The sequence below is a fragment of the Anomaloglossus baeobatrachus genome, chromosome 6 (genome assembly GCF_048569485.1).
Source record: "Anomaloglossus baeobatrachus isolate aAnoBae1 chromosome 6, aAnoBae1.hap1, whole genome shotgun sequence".
NCBI classification, from domain to species: domain Eukaryota; kingdom Metazoa; phylum Chordata; class Amphibia; order Anura; family Aromobatidae; genus Anomaloglossus; species Anomaloglossus baeobatrachus.
In genome coordinates, this window is record NC_134358.1 from 194,056,944 (window position 1) to 194,081,727 (window position 24,784).

General features: G+C 41.7%; 1 protein-coding gene across 1 annotated transcript in view; it reads left to right on the forward strand.

Moving 5' to 3' along the window:
• Positions 1 to 24,784, forward strand: part of DOK6 (docking protein 6) — an 802,283-nt gene that overhangs the window by 490,655 nt on the left and 286,844 nt on the right. Inside the window, exon 6 of the mRNA XM_075316414.1 lies at positions 21,542 to 21,680. Within this exon, the coding sequence (XP_075172529.1) occupies positions 21,542 to 21,680 (139 nt within the window). The remainder of the gene's footprint in view (positions 1 to 21,541; positions 21,681 to 24,784) is intronic.

Genomic DNA, 24,784 nt, shown 5'->3' on the forward strand with positions numbered 1-24,784 from the left:
AAAAGATTCCATAAAATTGCTGTTACCGGCACCAGATACGGTCCTACTGGTACGGGTAGACTGTTGAAGATGACGAGACCGTCCCATGTTTGTCAAGTTACAACTGGGAGATTCACTCCCTGCACCTGCACGGTTGTTTGGTGGAAAAGCCGAGCTAAGATCTAGTAACAGCTTCTGCTGATACTCCTGCATACGTGCGTCCCTTTCTATGGCTGGAATTATGTCACAAAATTTGGACTTGTACCGGGGATCTAATAGTGTTGCAATCCAGTAGTCATCATCACTTCTAATTTTGACAATACGACTGTCATGTTGGAGGTAGTGCAACAAAAAGGCACTCATGTGTCTTGCGCAGCCATGCGGACCAAGTCCACGCTGTGTTTGTGGCATAGAGGTGCTACCCGTTCTTTCTTCCTCTGACATCTGACCCCAACCTCTTTCAACTGAAATTTGACCAAGGTCTCCCTCATCCGCTGAGTCTTCCATGTCCATGGACAGTTCGTCCTCCATTTCTTCATGTTCTCCTGCACCTTGCTCAACATTTCGCCTGCTACTATGCGCCCTTGTCGATCCCTGTCCCCCTTGGTCCCATGCCTGCTGCGTTGGTGATGATGAACGTCTGGACCTTGGTGATGTTGTTGTCCCTTGCGCATATGAATCCTCCTGTAGTTCCTCCCCTTCATGTTGTCCCACCCCCTGACTCCGAATAGTGTTTAGCGTGTGCTCCAGCATGTAAATGACTGGAATCGTCATGCTGATAATGGCATTGTCAGCGCTAAACATATTCGTCGCCATGTCGAAACTGTGCAGAAGGGTGCATAGGTCCTTGATCTGAGACCACTCCATCAGGGTGATCTGCCCCACCTCTGCATCTCGTTGGCCCAGGCTATACGTCATGACGTATTGCACCAGGGCTCTGCGGTGCTGCCACAGTCGCTGTAACATGTGGAGAGTTGAATTCCAGCGTGTCGCCACATCGCATTTCAGGCGATGAACCGGCAGGCCGAAAGACTTCTGGAGCGATGCAAGTCGCTCAGCTGCGGCGCTTGAACGGCGGAAGTGAGCAGACAGTTTTCGTGCCCTGCTCAGAAGGCCATCTAGGCCGGGATAGTGTGTTAAAAATTGCTGCACGACAAGGTTCAACACGTGAGCCATACAAGGTACGTGTGTCACCTTGCCCAGGCGAAGGGCCGCACCCAGGTTTGCAGCATTGTCGCACACGGCCTTACCAGGCTGCAGGTTGAGTGGAGACAACCATTTATTAAACTCGGACCGCAGAGCTGACCACAACTCCTCAGCTGTGTGACTCTTATTACCAAGACATGTCAAGCTAAAGACCGCCTGATGCCGTTGCGCTCTGCTGCCAGCATAGTAATGAGGGGTGGGTGATTCCTTCTGCGCAGTGAGAACGCTGGTGGCCTGACCAGGCAGGCTTGGGGCGGAGGTGGAGGACCCAGATGAGGTGGAGGATGCAGAAGCAGTGGCGGAACTTGGACAGACAGAGGATTGACACACAAGTCGTGGGGACGGCAAGACTTGTGCAGCAGACCCTTCACCATCTATCACCATAGTTACCCAGTGCCCAGTCAGCGACATGTAACGTCCCTGTCCATGCTTACTGGTCCAAGTATCGGTGGTGAAATGCACCCGTTCACACACAGAGTTTCTCAAGGAAGCGGTGATGTTGTGTGCGACATGCTGGTGTAGCGCGGGCACACCTTTCTTAGAGAAGTAGTGGCGACTAGGCATCTGGTACTGGGGCACAGCGACAGACATAAGGTCTCTAAAATCCTGTGTGTCCACTAGGCGGAAAGGCAGCATTTCGGTAGCCAACAGCTTACAGAGGGATAGAGTCAACCTCTTAGCTTTGTCATGGGTCAGAGGAAGTGGCCTTTTATTTGACCACATCTGAGGGACAGAGATCTGGCTGCTGTGTGTAGACGGTGTTGAGTAGGGTGTCCCTGGAAAAATGCAGGTTTGTGAGGAAAGTGCAGGCGGAGACATGATGTTGCCTTCATCCAACGTTGGTGCTATCGATGTCTGAGAGAGCTGTACACACTCACTTGTTTCCCCTTCCAAACCAACTGACGACCTTACAAGCAAACTGCCTGTTGCGGTTACAGTGGTGGAAGTTTTGCGTGGAAAAATAGGTGTGACAGCTGTCCCCACAGTCCTAGAAGATGAAGAGCGCGCGGATGCACTGGAAGGGGCGGGCGGTGGATGGTTCGCTCCGCTAGGCCGCATTGCAGCACGGTGAGCTTCCCACCGGGACTTATGATATTTAGTCATGTGACGATTCATGGAAGAAGTTGTCAAACTGCTGAGGTTTTGACCTCTACTAACAGAATCATGACAAATGTTACATATCACATGAGTTGGGCGATCTTTTTCGATGTGAAAAAAGGACCAGGCTAGGCAAGGCTTAGAGGCCATGCGACCTGTTGATCCACCCCGAATAATGCTCATAGGCAGAGTGGTGGCTGAGGATGCAGTTGTAGACGTGCTACCAGTGCTCCGACTCTGTCCAGGAAGGCGCAAGGTAACTTCGTCGTCGGTTGCATCCTCCTCCACCGCCTCTGTTGACCTCCTCGAGTGCCTGACTGGGGGTTGACAGTAGGTGGGATCTAGAACGTCATCATCAATTGTTGTGTTTGCACTCCCCTCCCCCTCAGACCGAGCCTCTTCTTGCCCTGACCGAATATTTAAGTTGTCATCCCAATCGGGTATCTGCGTCTCATCTTCATCAGTATGTTCCTCATTGTCTATAACCACAGGTGTTACAGTTTGTGACAAAGGGTCAACATTATGCTCAGAAACTTGGTCCTCACGGCCTGAATCAGAGTCACAAAGGTTCTGGGCATCACTGCAGACCATTTCCTGTTCTGTACTCACTGTAGCTTGGGAGCAGACCTCTGATTCCCAGGCTATAGTGTGACTGAACAGCTCTGCAGACTCAGCCATCTCAGTTCCACCATACTGTGCAGGGCTGATGGAGACTTCAGAGCTGGGAGAAATCAAGTGTGATTGGGATGACAACTCAGAGGACTGGTGTTTTTTGGATGCGGTACTTGAAGTGGCTGAGAGGGCACTTGTTGGACCACTTAAGATCCATTCAAGCATTTTCCTTTTTTGCCCATCATCTACCTTTGTTCCTCTTGTTCGTGTCCGTAAAAAAGGGAGCACATCGGATTGTCCACAATAAGTAGTAGACATCTTACTTTTGCTAGTAGATGGTCTATCTGCAGCAGATGATAATGGAGCTTTGCCACCTTCCCCACTGACAAAACCTTTTTTGCCTTTTCCACCACGCCTCTTCCCCTTTCCACCAGCATCTGTCATTTTGCCACTCATGTTGATTGCGACAAGATTGTGGACTGAAAATGTGGTAGTAAAAATTGAGAGGTGGTGAAGATTGCAGTGGTGGTCTAGCTTTATTAACAGCAGAATAATAAAGAATAAATATCCCTGACAATGTAACTTAGTTATAATTAGTTGGAGTGTGCAACGCAGGCAGACGTGCTGCAAATGTCTTGGCACTAGTGGGACTAAAGCAAAGTCCAATAGCCACGTATAGGATGCCACTAGGTACACTGAGTGTTTGCTAGTATAATGGCTTAGTTATAATTAGTTGGAGTGTGCAACGCAGGCAGATGCGCTCTGCAAATGTCTTGGCACTAGTGGGACTATAGCAAAGTCCAATAGCCACGTATAGGATGCCACTAGGTACACTGAGTGTGTGCTAGTATAATGGCTTAGTTATAATTAGTTGGAGTGTGCAACGCAGGCAGATGCGCTCTGCAAATGTCTTGGCACTAGTGGGACTATAGCAAAGTCCAATAGCCACGTATAGGATGCCACTAGGTACACTGAGTGTGTGCTAGTATAATGGCTTAGTTATAATTAGTTGGAGTGTGCAACGCAGGCAGATGCGCTCTGCAAATGTCTTGGCACTAGTGGGACTATAGCAAAGTCCAATAGCCACGTATAGGATGCCACTAGGTACACTGAGTGTGTGCTAGTATAATGGCTTAGTTATAATTAGTTGGAGTGTGCAACGCAGGCAGATGCGCTCTGCAAATATCTTGGCACTAGTGGGACTATAGCAAAGTCCAATAGCCACGTATAGGATGCCACTAGGTACACTAAGTGTTTGCTAGTATAATGGCTTAGTTATAATTAGTTGGAGTGTGCAACGCAGGCAGATGCGCTCTGCAAATGTCTTGGCACTAGTGGGACTATAGCAAAGTCCAATAGCCACGTATAGGATGCCACTAGGTACACTGAGTGTGTGCTAGTATAATGGCTTAGTTATAATTAGTTGGAGTGTGCAACGCAGGCAGATGCGCTCTGCAAATGTCTTGGCACTAGTGGGACTATAGCAAAGTCCAATAGCCACGTATAGGATGCCACTAGGTACACTAAGTGTTTGCTAGTATAATGGCTTAGTTATAATTAGTTGGAGTGTGCAACGCAGGCAGATGCGCTCTGCAAATGTCTTGGCACTAGTGGGACTATAGCAAAGTCCAATAGCCACGTATAGGATGCCACTAGGTACACTGAGTGTGTGCTAGTATAATGGCTTAGTTATAATTAGTTGGAGTGTGCAACGCAGGCAGATGCGCTCTGCAAATGTCTTGGCACTAGTGGGACTATAGCAAAGTCCAATAGCCACGTATAGGATGCCACTAGGTACACTAAGTGTTTGCTAGTATAATGGCTTAGTTATAATTAGTTGGAGTGTGCAACGCAGGCAGATGCGCTCTGCAAATGTCTTGGCACTAGTGGGACTATAGCAAAGTCCAATAGCCACGTATAGGATGCCACTAGGTACACTGAGTGTGTGCTAGTATAATGGCTTAGTTATAATTAGTTGGAGTGTGCAACGCAGGCAGATGCGCTCTGCAAATGTCTTGGCACTAGTGGGACTATAGCAAAGTCCAATAGCCACGTATAGGATGCCACTAGGTACACTGAGTGTGTGCTAGTATAATTGGTTAGTTATAATTAGTTGGAGTGTGCAACGCAGGCAGATGCGCTCTGCAAATGTCTTGGCACTAGTGGGACTATAGCAAAGTCCAATAGCCACGTATAGGATGCCACTAGGTACACTGAGTGTGTGCTAGTATAATGGCTTAGTTATAATTAGTTGGAGTGTGCAACGCAGGCAGATGCGCTCTGCAAATGTCTTGGCACTAGTGGGACTATAGCAAAGTCCAATAGCCACGTATAGGATGCCACTAGGTACACTAAGTGTTTGCTAGTATAATGGCTTAGTTATAATTAGTTGGAGTGTGCAACGCAGGCAGATGCGCTCTGCAAATGTCTTGGCACTAGTGGGACTATAGCAAAGTCCAATAGCCACGTATAGGATGCCACTAGGTACACTGAGTGTGTGCTAGTATAATGGCTTAGTTATAATTAGTTGGAGTGTGCAACGCAGGCAGATGCGCTCTGCAAATGTCTTGGCACTAGTGGGACTATAGCAAAGTCCAATAGCCACGTATAGGATGCCACTAGGTACACTAAGTGTTTGCTAGTATAATGGCTTAGTTATAATTAGTTGGAGTGTGCAATGCAGGCAGATGCGCTCTGCAAATGTCTTGGCACTAGTGGGACTATAGCAAAGTCCAATAGCCACGTATAGGATGCCACTAGGTACACTGAGTGTGTGCTAGTATAATGGCTTAGTTATAATTAGTTGGAGTGTGCAACGCAGGCAGATGCGCTCTGCAAATGTCTTGGCACTAGTGGGACTATAGCAAAGTCCAATAGCCACGTATAGGATGCCACTAGGTACACTAAGTGTTTGCTAGTATAATGGCTTAGTTATAATTAGTTGGAGTGTGCAACGCAGGCAGATGCGCTCTGCAAATGTTTTGGCACTAGTGGGACTATAGCAAAGTCCAATAGCCACGTATAGGATGCCACTAGGTACACTGAGTGTGTGCTAGTATAATGGCTTAGTTATAATTAGTTGGAGTGTGCAACGCAGGCAGATGCGCTCTGCAAATGTCTTGGCACTAGTGGGACTATAGCAAAGTCCAATAGCCACGTATAGGATGCCACTAGGTACACTAAGTGTTTGCTAGTATAATGGCTTAGTTATAATTAGTTGGAGTGTGCAACGCAGGCAGATGCGCTCTGCAAATGTCTTGGCACTAGTGGGACTATAGCAAAGTCCAATAGCCACGTATAGGATGCCACTAGGTACACTGAGTGTGTGCTAGTATAATGGCTTAGTTATAATTAGTTGGAGTGTGCAACGCAGGCAGATGCGCTCTGCAAATGTCTTGGCACTAGTGGGACTATAGCAAAGTCCAATAGCCACGTATAGGATGCCACTAGGTACACTGAGTGTTTGCTAGTATAATGGCTTAGTTATAATTAGTTGTAGTGTGCAATGCAGGCAGACGTGCTCTGCAAATGTCTTTGCACTAGTGGGACTATAGCAAAGTCCAATAGCCACAGATAGGATGCCACTAGGTACACTGAGTGTTTGCTAGTATAATGGCTTAGTTATGAGTTGGAGTGTGCAGAGGACAAGAGGGTACAGTGGCAGGATTGTGGTGCTCTGGGTAGAGGAATGGAAGCCTGCCTTTCTATTCCCTCCTAATGGTGAAATGCAGGGAGGAAATCCCTGACCTTGGCTGCACAGACGCTGGCGCTGTTTTCAGGACCTGTCACCTTAACTCTGACCCTGCCGGTTTGAGCCCTTAAAAGGACTGCTATAAAGTGCTCTCCCTATGCTGTCTAACGCTGTGTATGCAGCGCATACAGCTGTATCAGCGATAGGACTCAAGACGGAGCTGCGACAGTGATGTCTGACACCAAAGACGCAGAAGGCAGATAATGGCGTCCGTGAAGAAAATGTCCGGTTTTATAATGCAGGGACATGTGACATGCAGATCCTATCACACATGCCGTTGCTTCTCTGGCTCAAAGTCCACTTAGCTGTGTGTGTGTCTGTGATTGGCTGACATGCTGGCCCGCCCCACAAGACGCGCGCGCTTAGGGAAGGAAGACAAGAAAAAAAAAAAAAAAATGGCGATCGCCATTATAGAAACAGCAGTGATCTGAAGGCGCTGTTCACGCACACTATACACTGAAATGTGATAATAGTTTGATTCACAGAGTGACTTACACTATTACAGCAGAAACCAAGCTATGATTTAGCTGTTTTTTGGCTGCTAGAACCGTTCTCGAACGTTTCTAGAACTATCGAGCTTTTGCAAAAAGCTCGAGTTCTAGTTCGATCTAGAACATGCCCCAAAATCACTCGAGCCGCGAACTGGAGAACCTCGAACCTAGAACCGCGCTCAACTCTACTTAGGATTGCTCTGCCTGATGATTTAATAGAAGTCTGGAACTACTGACCTTACTAACCGCAAACTATAAGTCATAAACTTTAGCAAGATGTTACCTTGATAAAAAGGGAAAAAGTCAGAAAAATACAGTACTCCTTTTCTAAAAGGGCTGAACAAGAAATGCTAGGAATAAGTCCAATAAACAACAGAGGCAACAGACCACAGTATGTCAATTTAACTACTAAAGCAAGTGTGTAAAAAAAACAGTAGTTTGTGACACTTTGTGAGGTAGAAACACAAGTTAAATACAGTTAGGTCCAGAAATATTTGGACAGTGACACAAGTTTTGTTATTTTAGCTGTTTACAAAAACATGTTCAGAAATACAATTATATATATATAATATGGGCTGAAAGTGCACGCTCCCAGCTGCAATATGAGAGTTTTCACATCCAAATCGGAGAAAGGGTTTAGGAATCATAGCTCTGTAATGCATAGCCTCCTCTTTTTCAAGGGACCAAAAGAAATTGGACAAGGGACTCTAAGGGCTGCAATTAACTCTGAAGGCGTCTCCCTCATTAACCTGTAATCAATGAAGTAGTTAAAAGGTCTGGGGTTGATTACAGGTGTGTGGTTTTGCATTTGGAAGCTGTTGCTGTGACCAGACAACATGCGGTCTAAGGAACTCTCAATTGAGGTGAAGCAGAACATCCTAAGGCTGAAAAAAAAGAAAAAATCCATCAGAGAGATAGCAGACATGCTTGGAGTAGCAAAATCAACAGTCGGGTACATTCTGAGAAAAAAGGAATTGACTGGTGAGCTTGTGAACTCAAAAAGGCCTGGGCGTCCACGGATGACAACAGTGGTGGATGATCGCCGCATACTTTCTTTGGTGAAGAAGAACCCGTTCACAACATCAACTGAAGTCCAGAACACTCTCAGTGAAGTAGGTGTATCTGTCTCTAAGTCAACAGTAAAGAGAAGACTCCATGAAAGTAAATACAAAGGGTTCACATCTAGATGCAAACCATTCATCAATTCCAAAAATAGACAGGCCAGAGTTAAATTTGCTGAAAAACACCTCATGAAGCCAGCTCAGTTCTGGAAAAGTATTCTATGGACAGATGAGACAAAGATCAACCTGTACCAGAATGATGGGAAGAAAAAAGTTTGGAGAAGAAAGGGAATGGCACATGATCCAAGGCACACCACATCCTCTGTAAAACATGGTGGAGGCAACGTGATGGCATGGGCATGCATGGCTTTCAATGGCACTGGGTCACTTGTGTTTATTGATGACATAACAGCAGACAAGAGTAGCCGGATGAATTCTGAAGTGTACCGGGATATACTTTCAGCCCAGATTCAGCCAAATGCCGCAAAGTTGATCGGACGGCGCTTCATAGTACAGATGGACAATGACCCAAAGCATACAGCCAAAGCTACCCAGGAGTTCATGAGTGCAAAAAAGTGGAACATTCTGCAATGGCTAAGTCAATCACCAGATCTTAACCCAATTGAGCATGCATTTCACTTGCTCAAATCCAGACTTAAGACGGAAAGACCCACAAACAAGCAAGACCTGAAGGCTGCGGCTGTAAAGGCCTGGCAAAGCATTAAGAAGGAGGAAACCCAGAGTTTGGTGATGTCCATGGGTTCCAGACTTAAGGCAGTGATTGCCTCCAAAGGATTCGCAACAAAATATTGAAAATAAAAATATTTTGTTTGGGTTTGGTTTATTTGTCCAATTACTTTTGACCTCCTAAAATGTGGAGTGTTTGTAAAGAAATGTGTACAATTCCTACAATTTCTATCAGATATTTTTGTTCAAACCTTCAAATTAAACGTTACAATCTGCACTTGAATTCTGTTGTAGAGGTTTCATTTCAAATCCAATGTGGTGGCATGCAGAGCCCAACTTGCGAAAATTGTGTCACTGTCCAAATATTTCTGGACCTAACTGTATCTGGAATTTTTAAATGAAGTAGTGAACTAGAAATGCTTGTACTGTATGTGTCCAAAAAATGCAGCGACAACAGGCCAGAGTATTGTTGGGGCAAGTAGGGATGTTACATTTTACAACTTAATCAGGTGTGCAAAAACATTGGTTTGTAACAAACCTACTTTGTGAAATAGACAATTACAGTTATGTCTGGAGATTTTAAATTCTCCTTTGTATTGTTTTAAACACAATTATTTTCTATTCCGAAAAAACAGTGGCCAAAAAATTATCATGTCCAGAAAGCAGCAGCAGAATCAGGCTGCAGTATTGATGTGCATGTATGGATTTCCCATTGGAACAATAAAACAGCTGTGAAAAAATTGAGAACAAATAATAAAAAAATTGTTTATATGAACTGAGAGTCCTCAGTGGTTGATACCTTTTAATGGCTAACTGAAGAGATGGTAATCTTTCGAGACTACTCTGGTCTTTTAATCAGGCTCAGTAAAACACAAAATTTGAAGAGTCACATATTTATATACAACAGGACATAGAATAGAGCAGTATATAAGACAAGTTATGTGAAGCAGAACTAACAGCATGGCAAGGGGACAAACTGTTGTGGTAGTAAATATTGGAGTAGTTAATAAATAAGTAGTGTGAATGTTTTTTGACCTCTGATTGAGGTCTGGTCCAGAGTTGTGATGCCCCTAGATGGTCTGAGGAGCAAATTTCTTAATTGATGTAAAAAGACATGAATCCATGTGACACATTCATTCCTGCTCTGAATGTGTCAAAGGTCATCATAAGTTTGTATTCCTAAAGTCTCCTGTCTCTCTGAGATTTGAAGTTTCCTTTCAATATCAGCAATAAAACGTTCACACTCCTTATTTATGAACTGTTCCAATATTTGCTGCCACAACAGTTTGTCCCCTTGCCATGCTGATAGTTCTGCTTCCCATAACGTGTATTATTTACTGCTTTATTCTATATCCTGTTGTATATAAATATGTGACTCTTCAGATTTTGTGTTATACTGAGCCTGATGAAGAGACCAGAGTAGTCTCGAAAGCTTGCTATATATTACCATCTTTTCAGTTAGCCATTAAAAGGTATCAACCACTGAGGATTTTTTTTATCTCTACTGGCTAACACGGTACAAAGATATATTTTAACTGGAACTAATAAGCAGCTGTGAAATGCATTAAATTTCTATTGCAATCAAATACTGCTGCTCTCCAATCTCACTCTTTATCACTCCCTGGTATATGAACTATATCTGTATAATTCTCTTTTCTTCATAGGATACACTAAACTTCTTCACCACAGCTGCAGTACAACACACACTATCTGAAGTTTGTGTCTGCTCTTTAATAGCCTTCTTTCCCTATCTCCATTGTTAAGCTGTCAGTTGTGACATTCTCTCATGATTCAAATTCACCCCAAAATGGCTGTTATATTTCCTGCCTCAGCTTTTATACAGCCAATAATAATCCTTTCTGATTAATTATGCTGTATCATGCTATGTGATAGTTATCCATCATTATGGGGAAACATGGCTGACTGCTCTTGAGGTCATGTGTGCTTTTTCTCACTGACGCAGTCTGTTACATTGTATCCAAAGCAAATTTTTATTTGTTTGAGATCCCAAAAATTTTACACAAATTTGATTTACAGTGGATCAATTTTCTCATCTCTAATAATTATTATATAAACTACTAGAACATATCTGTAATATATGTAATACTCTAAATTACAGGTATATATATATATATATATATATATACAATATATATACTACTCTAAATATTGCAAGCATTGATTAATTCAGTATATGTACTACTATGTTTATTTCTGGGTAGAACGCAGCCTGAATTGTAATTTTCAAACAGCTGTACAATATCCGTTGTTTACTGCAGAAATACTGTATGTTTTAGCCTGAAGGCATTTTCTATGTTCTGAAGGAAAGCAAAATGATACTTGAAAATTGAAGGCACACAAATAAAAATGTGTAACTCACAAATATCTTAACCTTTTGAGTGACAGATCAGCTTGCACCCAACATGTTTACTTTAGAAATAGTCACCTACTTTATTTTGCAGTGTGATATATTCTATGAAACAAAAAATACAATAGCCTATTGTAATTCAGCTTGGCTCTTCTCAAGTTTTGTTATTTTTCAGGAGCATAATGTTTAGCTCATCAGCCCATATTAAAATTACATATCAATTATAATGTTATTAAGAGACAATAGGCCATTTGTGACAGCGCAGATACTAGGTATTACTTCAGCACTTACTATATTTCTGCCCCTATTAATTTTCATGAGAAATTCATTATAACTAGGGATTGGCGGACCTGCAGATACCTGGATTGGCGAGTCCAACTGAGTATTAAAAAAAAGAATAAAAAAAAGAAAACACTTCTGACCCAGAATTGATCCTGGATATCTGCCTGGATGCCGGTCCCCATATAAGTCTATGGGGACCCAAATTTGGTGCTTTAAAATGGTGGTAGAAGGGATAGAGGGATTAGAGCAAGCTTAATTATACTTATCAATCTCCCACGCGTGTGTAACGCTATTTCCAGTGCCGCTCATTATCCTTCATACTTACGCACTGCTTCCCCTATCCACCATCAGTCCCAGTGTCTTTAATTGGTTGCAGTCAGACTGCACCCTCATCTCATCCTGTGCGACAGTGTGTCTGACTGCATGCAGTTACAGATGCTGTGTCTGCCCCTACCGTGGTGTAAAAATAAATAAACAAATACATATATTGGCATAGGTTCCCATAATATTATGAAACCCAGTACAAATAAAGCCTATGGCTATAGGCTGCAACCCCCAATTGTGTGGTTATCTTGGTTGTGTATCAAAATAAGAGGGACCCCATGCGGGTTTTTTTAATTATTTAAACAAATAATCCTTTTTAAAAATGGTGTGTGGTTCCCCCCCAAATTTGATACCCAGTCATGATAAAGACAACAGCTGGGTGCTGGAATTCATAGGCTGGGGAGGCCCATGGTTATTGGGCCCCCCAGCCTAAAAATAGTAGCCTGCAGCCACTCAAAATTATTGCAACCATTAGATGCAACCATCCTGGAACTTTACCAGGCTCATCCCGATTGCCCTGGTGCATTGGCAATCGGTATAATATAAGTGGTTAATGATAGCTCACAGCTGCAACTAAATGCTAGAATAGTAATGGGGAGGGTCAATGAGACCCTTCCTTCCCTTCCCAGCCCTGCTATCCACATATGGACTTTTGGTGTATTCAAGAGCAATTTCACAACAAACTCTATGTTATATTTTCTACAGTTACCCCTATTAAAATGAAAATTTATGGATTGAAATAACATTTTTGTGGGAAAAAATGTGATTTCTTATTTTCACATCTCAATGTTATAAAATTCTGTTAAGCACCTGCAACTTCAAGGTACTCACCATACCGCTACATAAATTTTATGAGTGGTTATATCTTCCCAAATGAGGCCACAGGTGGGTGGCTTCTACTGTTTAGGCACATCAGGGGCTCTGCAATTGTGACATGGCATCCACTATCTATTTCAACCAATTTTGTGCTCCAAAAGCAAAATACTGTTACTTCCTTTTTGAGGCCCACAATGCACCCAAACAGTAGTTTTCCTCCACATGTGGGGTATATTACGATGTGACTGTAGGTGTCACATTAGGTACGAGAGAACTCCCAGTGAGCGGCCCAACATTAGAGGAACCCCAGGGTAGCAATACAATAAAAGTCACTGGCGCTAGATAGAGGAGAACAGGTTCATAACACTCCCTTGAAGCTTATTACTGCACTCTCTAATGTCCCTAGTCCACCTCAGCTTCTCCAGAGACTGGAACCTTCAAGGTGTACTCCAGAGGTATGAGCTATAGCTGGCATAGGGAGGAGGGAAGAGCAGATTTTTATAGAAGAATGGATTGTTTACAGCAGTCATGCACTAATCAGATCACTGGGGAACAGGGCACTAAAACTGTCCTCCAGGCTTAGGGAACTTAGCAGTCTCTTAATCCAGAGGTCCTTCTGATGGTATAAAGGCCTGGACCACCAACCTAGCCCCTCTCCTAACCAGCCCTGCTCTAATAACGCCTCTTCTTCACCCCTGGGAAGGGCAAGGACAGGAGTGATTAATAGCCCAAAAATACACAGACAGAGAAAAACCAAAACCTCAAACTCACTACAAACACAAATTGATGTATAGCCAATATGTGCTCATGGGGAAATAAATAACAAGGAGGAAATAAACGGACAATGAGAATATTTTCACAACACACCAAATAACACATAGAAGATCTCCAGAAACTGTATCACCACAGCACAAGGACCGGTATTGCAAAAGCTATAATCGGCATGGGAGAACCAAATCCACCATCTTAAAAAGTTCATGGAGTAGCTGTGATAGGTCTCTAACAACATGTGACTCCAGAGGCAATCACCAGGTTAGCAGAACTTAATTCCTGCAAGCATGAACAAAAGAGAACACAGCTTGGCCGACGCCAAAGCCTGTCTGAGAAACTCAGAAGCCTAACAAGAGACCTAGTGTTTAGTGTCAGACAGTGCTGTGTGAACAGGATGAGATGCCATCATGACACTCAGTGATATTTGAGGTAAACCCTGTGTGACAGCAGCTGAGGTAACAATTACTTGATAGATCTCTGCAGGATAGAAATGAACCTTAATTCCTTCAGCACCAGACAGAATTAAATAAGTTCTAACTCAGGTTACTGACAAGCGGGCAGTAAAGGGAATCTGTGATCAACAATACACTGTGAGCTTCGGATCCCAGATCCCCCCTGAGATCACACCATGACAGGGTATTTGCAGACTCGGGAAATTGTACAATAAACTGTATTGTCCATTTTTTCCCTATTACCCTTGTGAAAATGTGAGGCTAAAGCAATAATTCAGTGGGAAAAAGTAAAACTTTAAATTTTTTCCTTTCACAATGCTTTAATTCACAATCTATAGGGTTTGTAAATTTCTTGAATGTGGTCTTGAGCATGTTGCAAAATGCAATTTTTAAAATGGGGTCACTTTTGGGTATATTCACTTTGTCCTTTTAAAATGACTTCAAATGTCCCTAAAAAGGCCCTAAAAAAGTTAGTTTAGTAAATTCTGACACTCATCAGAGTTGATAAAAATGGCCTGGTCAGGAAGGTGAAAATAGGTTACAGGGTAATGGGGTTAAACAAAATACTAATATTTAGTTTACCCTGGCTTAGACTAAAGGCCGCTTTACACACTGCGATATCAGTACCGATATCGCCATCGTGCGTACCCGCCTCCATCGGTTGTGCGACATGGGCAAATCTCTGCCCGTGTCGCACAACATCGCCCGGACCCGTCACACTACTTACCTTCCCTGCGACGTCGCTGTGACCGGTGAAACCGCTTCCTTTCTAAGGGGGCGGTTTGTTCAGCATCACAGCAACGTCACAGCAGCGTCACTGAACTGCAGCCCAATCAAAGCGGAGGGGTGGAGATGAGGGGGACGAACATCCCGCCCACCTCCTTCCATCCGCATTGTGGCCAGGAGGCAGGTAAGCAGAGGTTCCTCGTTCCTGTGGTGTTACACGGAGCAATGTGTGCTGCCGCAGGAACGAGGAACAACTTCGTTACTGCTGCAGTAACGATATTTGAGAATGGACCCCCATGTCGCCGATGAGCGTTTTTGCGACGATTCAAAATCGCTCATAGGTGTCACACACAACGGCACAGCTACAGCGGCCGGATGTGCATCACAAAATCCGTGACCCCACCGAGATCGCTGTAGCGATCTCGTAGCGTGTAAAGCCGCTTTAGTGCACACCGAATCTATGCAGTTAGCATACAATATACAGTATACATCTGGAGCTTTTCCCAAAATGTAAAATTCCCATCAACCCACATTCACTAGTAGGTCAAAAATGTGTACTTTTGGCTCCTAAAATTTTCATCTGCATACAGGTTGTTGTACTGTTAAGGAAAGTGCAGCAATTTTTGCATTCTAAAGCCGGCGTCACATGGTACGATATATCGGGCGATATGTCAGCGGGGTCATGTCGTAAGTGACGCACATCCGGCATCGTTTGATATATCGTGGCGTGTGACAGCTACGAGTGACAGTGAACGAGCAAAAATACTCACCTTATCGTTGCTCGTTGACACGTCGCTCATTTTCAAAATGTCGTTTTTTCTTCTCTGAGCCGGTTGTTTATCGTTCCCGGGGCAGCACACGTCGCTCCGTGTGACACCCCGGGAATGATGAACACAGCTTACCTGCGTCCCGCCGATAATGTGGAAGGAAGGAGGTGGGCGGGATGTTTACGTCCCGCTCATCTCCGCCCCTCCGCTTCTATTGGCTGGCCGCTATATGGCGTTGCTGTGATTCTGAACGTCCCTCCCACTTCAGGAAGTGGATGTTCGCCGCCCACAGCGAGGTCGTCCGGCAGGTAAGTACGTGTGACAGGGGTTAAACGACTTTGTGCGCCAAGGACAACTAATTGCCCGTGACGCACAAACGACAGGGGCGGGTGCGATCGCTTATGCGATCGCACGATAAGTCGTCCCGTGTGACGCCAGCTTTATGCACATGGCTACGGCAAAGAAACATGTACTATGTGGTAAACAATTTTTACATTTTATGATCTTTATGGTGGACGGATGCACAGGTATCCATTTTGACTGTGGCCACTGTCAAGCACACTCATCCTGAGTGCACGTACCTGATAGTGGGCACAGAGTGTATCTGGTCTGTTTTTATATCTATCTTTACCAGCTTAAAAGACAAAAGAATAAATTAGAGAAATCAAATTTACCAGAACAATATGGAGTCTTATTTTTAAAAGACTATTTTAAATTTTTTTTGTGAAATAAACATTTTTTTTAAAAAGGTCACATGATTAATGCATAGCCAAGCAAATGGAAACAGTTGCACCAAATTTAGAATTGTAATTAAGTAAATATGATAAAATGTTCATATATCTAGTTTATCTTTTTTAAATTTATCATTCCTTTACATATTCTCTAGAAAACTAGGGTTAAAATGTGAACATTTTACCAGAGAAATATTCACTTTCTGCTTCAAGCCTCTTTGATAATACCTGCAGTTAAGAAACTCTCTGCTAATCCATTCATTGACTTTTGTTATATGAATATTAGCACAATGTAGTACATCCTATATTTTTCTGTCAGTTGATCTCCGTAGGGAATATCTGATAACCCATATGGTACCACTATCTTATAATCCCATTGGTTAGCAGTAAAATATTTCTTACTTGCTTTAATGTATACTAGGATGTCAAAAATGATTTGACTGCATAAATGCGAAATAGACGTAAGATTCATACGGTGCCTTTTCTTATGTATCCTTTTACAATTTCTATCATTTAATTTAGGGATTTAAATGTGCTATAGTTAAAGATTTTAAGTCTGAAAATCATTTTCATTCAAGGAAAGATACAAATCTGTACATTTTGTAATAAAAAAATGGTTCTGTACCAATTGTAATGTTCAATGCTAGTTCAAGGTGCCTGGCTATTCTTATACTGTATATTAGTTTATCTAGAAGATAGAATTAGAAGATTTCACAAAAAAATAGGAAAACATGTTAAAATAATATTATAAATTATAAACTGCTATCCAAAATTATTCTAATATGTATTTTCCTGGAGAAATTCATTTTGTCTCAACTTTTTTTTCCAACCATTCTAATGATATAATCAGATGGACAACAGTGGTAGGAAAAACATGACAAATAAATTGTGTAAATTCAATGTGTGTATGTGTATGTGAGAACAGAGGAATACTGAACCCTATCTGTGTGTGTGAGTGCGGAGGCATACTGGGACCTGGTGTGTGGGTGAGAGTGGAAGGACGCTGGACCCGATCTTTGTGTGTGTGTGTGTGTGTGTGAGTGGAGGGATACTGACCCGATGTGTGTATGAAGAACTTTGGGGTATTTGACAGTGTAGCAGATCACTGTGGGAGGGCCCATCCACCGTCAGCACTTGCTAGCTGTAGTTTTTTCGTGGTCTAGTGAGTGCGAATTTTTTGGGGGGGCTGTTTGCTTCTTTTGGGGCAGTTTTCTCTCTTTTGTGATTGTCTTCTCTTTTGGCATGCTTAAAACATTGCTCTTAAAGGGGTTGTCCTCTACACCTTTATTTTATTACATGGTTTTCTGGCCCTCACTAATAAAAGTATTAGAGGTTCTTTTGTAAGTGTTAGTGCAGCCTTCCTTAAAGACTGCACAGCTGTTCTGCTTTTAGAATGGGCAGTTGATGGTGGGGCATGTAATATAAATTTTTACTTCTAAAGCGGCAACAAATTCTGCAGCACTTTGGCAATTCAGAGGGTAGATAACTAATTACAGGGTAACACATAGTCCAACCAACAGGTGTGAGAACTCTTCTTGCAAGCTTACAATCTATGTGAAAATATGGTTAACACAAAAGGAAAAAGCTAAAAATAAAGTGTTTTCTGTGTAATAGCTATTCATCAGTACAGTAAACAGGAAGATTCCAATAACACTTTATGAACCAGTTAATAGTCAGTAACTGTAATAACATTTGCAAAGTGCTGAGGAGTGTATAGAAGAGAGTACAGGGGATTGTTAATTAGTGAGGTGATAGATCAGTGTAAAGAATGTATTTTTAGGACTTGAAACTATGGATACTGAAAATTAACTGGGTTGTCTGTGGTAGTGCACTCCAGAAAACTGGCACAGTGTTAAAAAAGTCCTGGAAATGAAAGTAGAAAGTTCATATTATAGAGGATGTTAGCTATTGGTCATTAGCAGAATGAAGAAGATTGGTAAGATGGTAGACAAGAAATGAGGGAAGAGATGTAGAGCAGGACAATACCATGGATAACTTTGTGTGTAAGATTGATAAGATAAGCTTATATTGGATTTGATAGCGGATGGGCAACCGGTGCTAAGACTGGCACATGGTATGGCATCAGTGTAGCGGTTGGACAAAAATATTATCATGCCTGCTGTATTTATGATAGATTTGAGAGGGAATGGTTTAGTAATTGGGAGACTAATAACTATAGAGTTGCAATAGTATAGATGAGAATAAATCAGAGTAACAGTAAGAGTTTTTGCACAGTCAAAGGTAAGAAAAGGTTGAATTCTAGACATCTTTTTTAGGTACAGGTGACATGAGCAAAGGAGTGATTGGATAAAGGGAGTAAAGAAAATATCTGAGTCAAATATAACCCAATCCAGCAGGTATTTTGCTTGGGAGTTACGGTAGAACCGCACACAGAAATGGCAATGTCAGGTTTGTGTATATCACCTGAACCCTCCGTAAACCTTCCCCAATTTAAAAACACTACACATGGGAAAACTGTTTTTTGATTAGATGCAATGGTTTGATATATCTGATCACATGCACATTAATTAGCAGCTATTTTGAGAACAGGAATGTCGTAAAGTCTATGAGGAAAGCTACAGTAGGAAAAAGTAGGAGAAATAGCTGATAGAAAAAAGTCCCACAAAATCATATCCCTAACACAGTTGTTAAAAATAAAGATTTTAGTGCCGATTCATTAAGACTGGCATTGCACACACCAATTTTAATGATGGGACTTTTTGGAGTAAAACGCTCCTAATTCATTAAGAGGTGTATGTGTAGCACCCACGGGGAAAGGGGTTAAATACTTGTCACTGGACCTGGTAATATCGGGTCTGGGGATGTCACGAGTGGCCCTTTCACCCGGTTTCATGGCACCGAGGTGTATAATAAAAGAAAAGGGTTGGGGGTGATTATGGTGGAGGATTGTTTTGTGACGCTACCTGTGGTACGCAGCCAGGGATTAGCTGCCGCTGCTGTCACTGTCCTCCAGGGCTGATGGTATTAGCTGCTAAGGTGTTTCTACTCCCCACAAGTGGAGCAGGCCCCGGAGAGGCCTATGCCTATATTGGCATAGCTTGCCAAAACTGGTGTGCAAACCCAAAATGTCAAAATATTTTTGCTCAAACTCCAACTTGCTCAAAAATATTGTGATTCATTAAAATGTTTAATGCCAAAATTCTAGTGTAAACATCCTAATTATTCTGGTCCAAAGTGGCCAATTCATGTAATCTGGCATTTCACTTATCCTTAATTTCAAAAATACTAATTTTTTTTTGTTTGTTTTTTTTTAAAGGAAAGGTATATTTCATATAAATACATGATTCGTTTTTGGTTCTCTTTACTATTTTTTAGAATACATTAGAGAAAATCAGTTTGAAGCAAATCAAATTTATGTAGCATTTTAAAAAATTTGCTGGATCGGTGAATTGAAACAATTGGTAATTTATCTTGTGCAGACCACCAAATATGCTCCCCACTATTTTACACAAGGCAGAAGATTGCATCAGCCAAGAGAAGGCTCACATAATCTCAGGCACAACTCATTAATGCCTTGCAGCTATCACATAATATCGCACAGCCATCACATTGTATAGTGCATCAGATACGATAGGACAGCCTATCATGGCCTGATTAAAAGCTGAGACAAGGAATGCAGCACAACAACCATTTTAGAATAAAGCTGTTTAGTGAAAAGATAGCATAAACCACAGCTGTGAATGTACAGATAATGCATGTAGCAAAGCAGCATTAAAAAACGGAAGAATGACTAAAGGATGCTTTACACTTTGCGATATCGCTAACGAAATATCGTCGGGGTCACGTCAATAGTGAAACACATCCGGTGTCGTTAGCAACATCACAGCGTGTGACACCAAGGAGCAACTTAAAATGATCGAAAAAATCATTCAAAATTGAGGATCACTAACGACGTGACCCCGACGATATATCGTTAGTGATGTCGCAGCGTGTAAAGCACTCTTTAATGTCGTTGCCGCTGCAGGTAGGATGTTGTTCGTCGTTCCTGCGGCATCACACATTGCTATTTGTGACACCGCAGGAACGACAAACATCTCCTTACCTGCATCCATCGGCAATGCGGAAGGAAGGAGGTGGGTGGGATGTTACATCCCGCTCTTCTCCGCCCCTCCGCTTCTATTGGACGGTTGCCGTGTGACGTCGCTGTGACGCCGCACAAACTGCCCCCTTAGAAAGGAGGCGGTTTGCCGGCCAGAGCGATGTCGCAGGGCAGGTAAGTCCATGTGACGGATGTAAGCGAGGTTGTGCAGCACGGGCAGCGATTTTCCCCTGGCACACAACCGACGGGGGCGGGTCGCTAGCGAGATCACAGCGTGTAAAAAACCCTTAACATCTGTTTACTCATGGGCATTAAAATTGCATTAAAGAGTGAGAAAAAGTTTGCCTAACGTCCTTTTAGGCCTTTGAATACTATATTTGTCTTTTCAGGTCAATTACAGTTCTCTTGATTCAAAGCTTTATTAATCACCACAAGACAAATTTTTGGGAAACATTTGCCTAAGCGGGCACATTTGAGTTAAAAAAAATGTGATCATCTCAAGTGTTCATCACTTATTGGATAGTCTAAAATTTAGTTTAGCAATACATCTGTGTGGACACTTAAACCCCATATGGTATATACAGTTTTTTTATTCTTGAGATAATGTGAAACATTTGCAGGGTGTTTAAGAGACGGCTCCTAATTACAATTACACATAAGCATCTGGACAAGCATTAATAACACTGGGGAACGCAATTTTTTAGGAGTTAGGTCAGACAACTGTTCTTAATTTTTGGATGCTGAATCCAGAAATGATCTCAGTTTTTCTCTATCACGTCCAGTTTTTGAACTATAGGATTTTTGTCTTCTCAAAAATATGTAAACTACTGTACCTAAAAAGTGTTTTGTTTTTTTTAAATAGTACAAATATGAACAAAAAATGAAATATATAAGAAATACACACTATCTCAGTTGTGACTACTCTTACAAGTTGCCACATAGCTCTATATGAGTCGAATTGTACTCAAATAACAAGTCTTATTACAGAAATCAGTGCAATTGTGCTTCTATGGCAGGTAAGTTGAGGAGGAAAAACTTGACGTGATAGAAAAAAACTGACTACATTTTTGGAATCAGCATGCCAATTTTAGTATAAATCAGCTCAAAAACCTAACTCAACAGAATTTTTTTTTCAAATTGTTCCCCAGTGTAATTCTTCACAGTATGTATTAAAGTGATCATGAACCAAGGTAGTATTCACAAATTACTTCATATGGAAGCATTTGATTAAAAAGTAAACCAATGATATAACAATGGAAATGTAATGCTGTTGCATGCTTATTTTTATTGTATGTATTGAAAGTCTTTTAGAATTGACTCAACTACATACATTGGCTAATGTCTTATTTTTCTTTATAGAATGTGTGACACGGGTGAAGGACTGTTTACATTTCAAACAAGAGAAGGAGAAATGATCTATCAGAAAGTCCATTCTGCAACACTGGCAATAGCTGAACAACATGAAAGGCTTATGTTAGAACTTGAGAAAAAAGCACGAGTAAGTGTTCAATCTACATCATTTTTTACAATTAATATTAAAAATAATCTGTGATTTTCAAATGAAACTTTTTAATTGCATATTTTGCTTTTATGCTCCAAATTGTAGCTGCTTTACATATTTTATATAGATACTCGATGATATTGGAAAACGTTTTAGCAATTGTGTTTCAGAAAAAGGTAAAAATGGTATTCATTGTGTTTTTATGTAAAGGATGTAAAAAACCTGCTGAATTCTAATGTGTCAATTAGAAATAGAAATACAGATCTACTGTATACTGTATCGCTCATGCACTGCATAACAAGAAGTCTTATTTAGACCTCTACTCAATACAAAAGAAAGAATATGTGAACAGTACTTTATTGTATAAGGCTCCGCTTAAAAAGGCCTTATCGGTTTATGAGAAAAACATAAAACATAGAAAAAAAATTCTCTTCGCCTCCTGCCAGAACTTAGGTACATACAGAATATTGGTATTTATGAGTCATGTAATATGATGACAATTGTCACACACAGAAACGTCTCAGCAATATACTATAATGTCCCAAAAAGCCGCAACAGAGGATACAAAATTGGTTAGTCTTCTAAAATAATTCTAGAAATAAAAGAATATTGTGTAGGCTTAGTTAATAGTGCTGATGTATGTAAAGTGCTATGAATTAATAGTGCTATATAAGTGAATATATACACTACAGTTTAAAAGTTTAGGGTCACTTAGCTATTTCCTTATTTTTGACAGAAAAGCACATTTTTTTTCAATGAAGCTAACATTACATTAAACAGAAATACACTCTGTACATTGTTAATATGGTGAATGACTATTCTAGCAGCACACGTCTGTTTTTTAATGCAATATCTACATAGGTGTATAGAGGCCCATTATCAACAACCACCACTCCAGTGTTCTAAAAGTACATTGTGTTTGCTAAATGTGTTAGAATGGATGTTTATAAATCCCTTGAAAACCCTTGTGCAAGTATGTTAGCACAGCTGAAAACAGTTTTGCGGATTTGAGAAGCTATAAAACTGAACTTCCTTTCAGCTAGTTGAGAATCTGAAGCATTACATTTGTTGGTTCCATTAAAACCTCAAAATGGCCAGAAAAAGAGAACTTTCATGTGAAACTCGACAGTCTATTCTTGTTCTTAGAAATGAAGGATATTCCATGCGAGAAATTGCCAAGAAACTGAACATTTCCTACAACGGTGTGTACTACTCCCTTCAGAGGAGAGCACAAACAGGCTGTAACCAGAGTAGAGAGAGAAGTAGGAGGCCCTGCTGCCCAATTGAGCAACAAGACAAGTGCATTAGAGTCTCTAGTTTGAGAAATCGATACCTCACAGGTCTTAAACTGGCAGCTTCATTAAATAGTACCCACAAAACGCCAGTGTCAATGTCTACAGTGAAGAGGCAACTCCGGGATACTGGCCTTCAGGGCAGAGTGGCAAAGAAAAAGTCATATCTGAGACTGGCTAATAAAAGGAAAAGATTAATAAGGGCAAAATAACACAGACATCTGACAGTGGAAGATTGTAAAAAGTGTTATGGACAGACGAATTCAAGTTTGAGATGTTTGGATGTCACAAAAGAACATTTGTGAGATCCAGAACAACTAAAAGATACTGGAAGAGTGCCCGACGTCATCTGTCAAGCATTGTGGAGGTAATGTGATGGTCTGGGTTTTTTTGGTACTGGTAAAGTGGGAGATTTGTACAGGGTAAAAGGGATTTTGAATAAGGAAGGTTATCACTCCATTTTGCAACGCCTTGCCATACCCTGCCATACCCTGGGGACAGTGCTTATTTGGAGCCAAATACATCCTATGACAGGACAATGACCAAAAGCACACCTCTAAATTATGCATGAACTATTTAGGGAAGAATCAGGCAGCTGGTATTCTATCTGTAATGGAGTGGCCAGCCCAGGCACCAGATCTCAACCCTATTGAGCTGTTGTGGGAGCAGCTTGACCGTATGGTACGCAAAAAATGTGCATCAAGCCAATCCAACTTGTGGGAGGGGCTTCTGGAAGCACAGGGGGAAATATCACCAGATTACCTCAGCAAATTAACAGCTAGAATGCCAAAGGTCTGCAAAGCTGGAATTGCTGCAAGGCAAGCATTCTGTGATGAAATCAAAGTCTGAAGGAGAAAATTATTATTACAAGTAAACATCATTATTTATAACCTAATCAATGTCTGCACTATATTTTCCATTCATTATGCAACTCATTTGGTAAATAAAATTATGATTTTTCATGGAAAAGACAAAATTGTCTGGGTGACCCCAAATTTTTGAACCGTAGTATATATATATATATATATATATATATATATATATATATACTATAACTCCCAGAGGTTTTCTGGTCTAAACTTCACTTAGTGCCAGCTTTTTCGAGTTCACTACTCCTCGTAATGGAATGAAGGAAAAAGTTGATTTACTCTTTTCTTCAAAGATGCAGAAAACATCCGTATTACCAGCTCACCACTGTTGATTCATTGCTTCAGAAGTAGATCACCTGATCCTGTATGGAAATCCCAGGCATAGAGATCCAAGAAAAAACAGAATTTCAGCGGATCACAGGCAGTTGTAAAATAAAACTTGCACTTTATTTTTAGTTAAAAAAACACACACACCTGAAAAATCCTTTTTTAGAAATAATAAATAAAAAACACAAACACATTTCCTGGTTCACCAATTTATTCAGCCCAAAAAAGCCCTCTATGTCCGGCATAATCCAGGATGGTCCAGCGTCGCTTCCAGCTCTGCTGCATGAAGGTGACCGGAGCAGCAGAAGACACATCCACTCCTGTCAGCTCCACGCAGTAACTGAGGTGAGTAGAGCAATCAGCTGTGCTGTCACTGAGGATACTCGCGGCCACCGCTGGATCCAGTGACAGCGGGTAACCTCAGTGACAGCTCAGCTGATCACGCGGCACTCTTCATTTTCTGCATGGAGGTGACAGGAGCGGCGGTGTCTTCTGCTGCTCCGGTCACCTTCATGCAGCAGAGCTGGAAGCGACGCTGGACCATCCTGGATTATGCGGGACATTTAGGGCTTTGTCGGGCTGATTAAATTGGTTACCAGGGAATGTGTTTGTG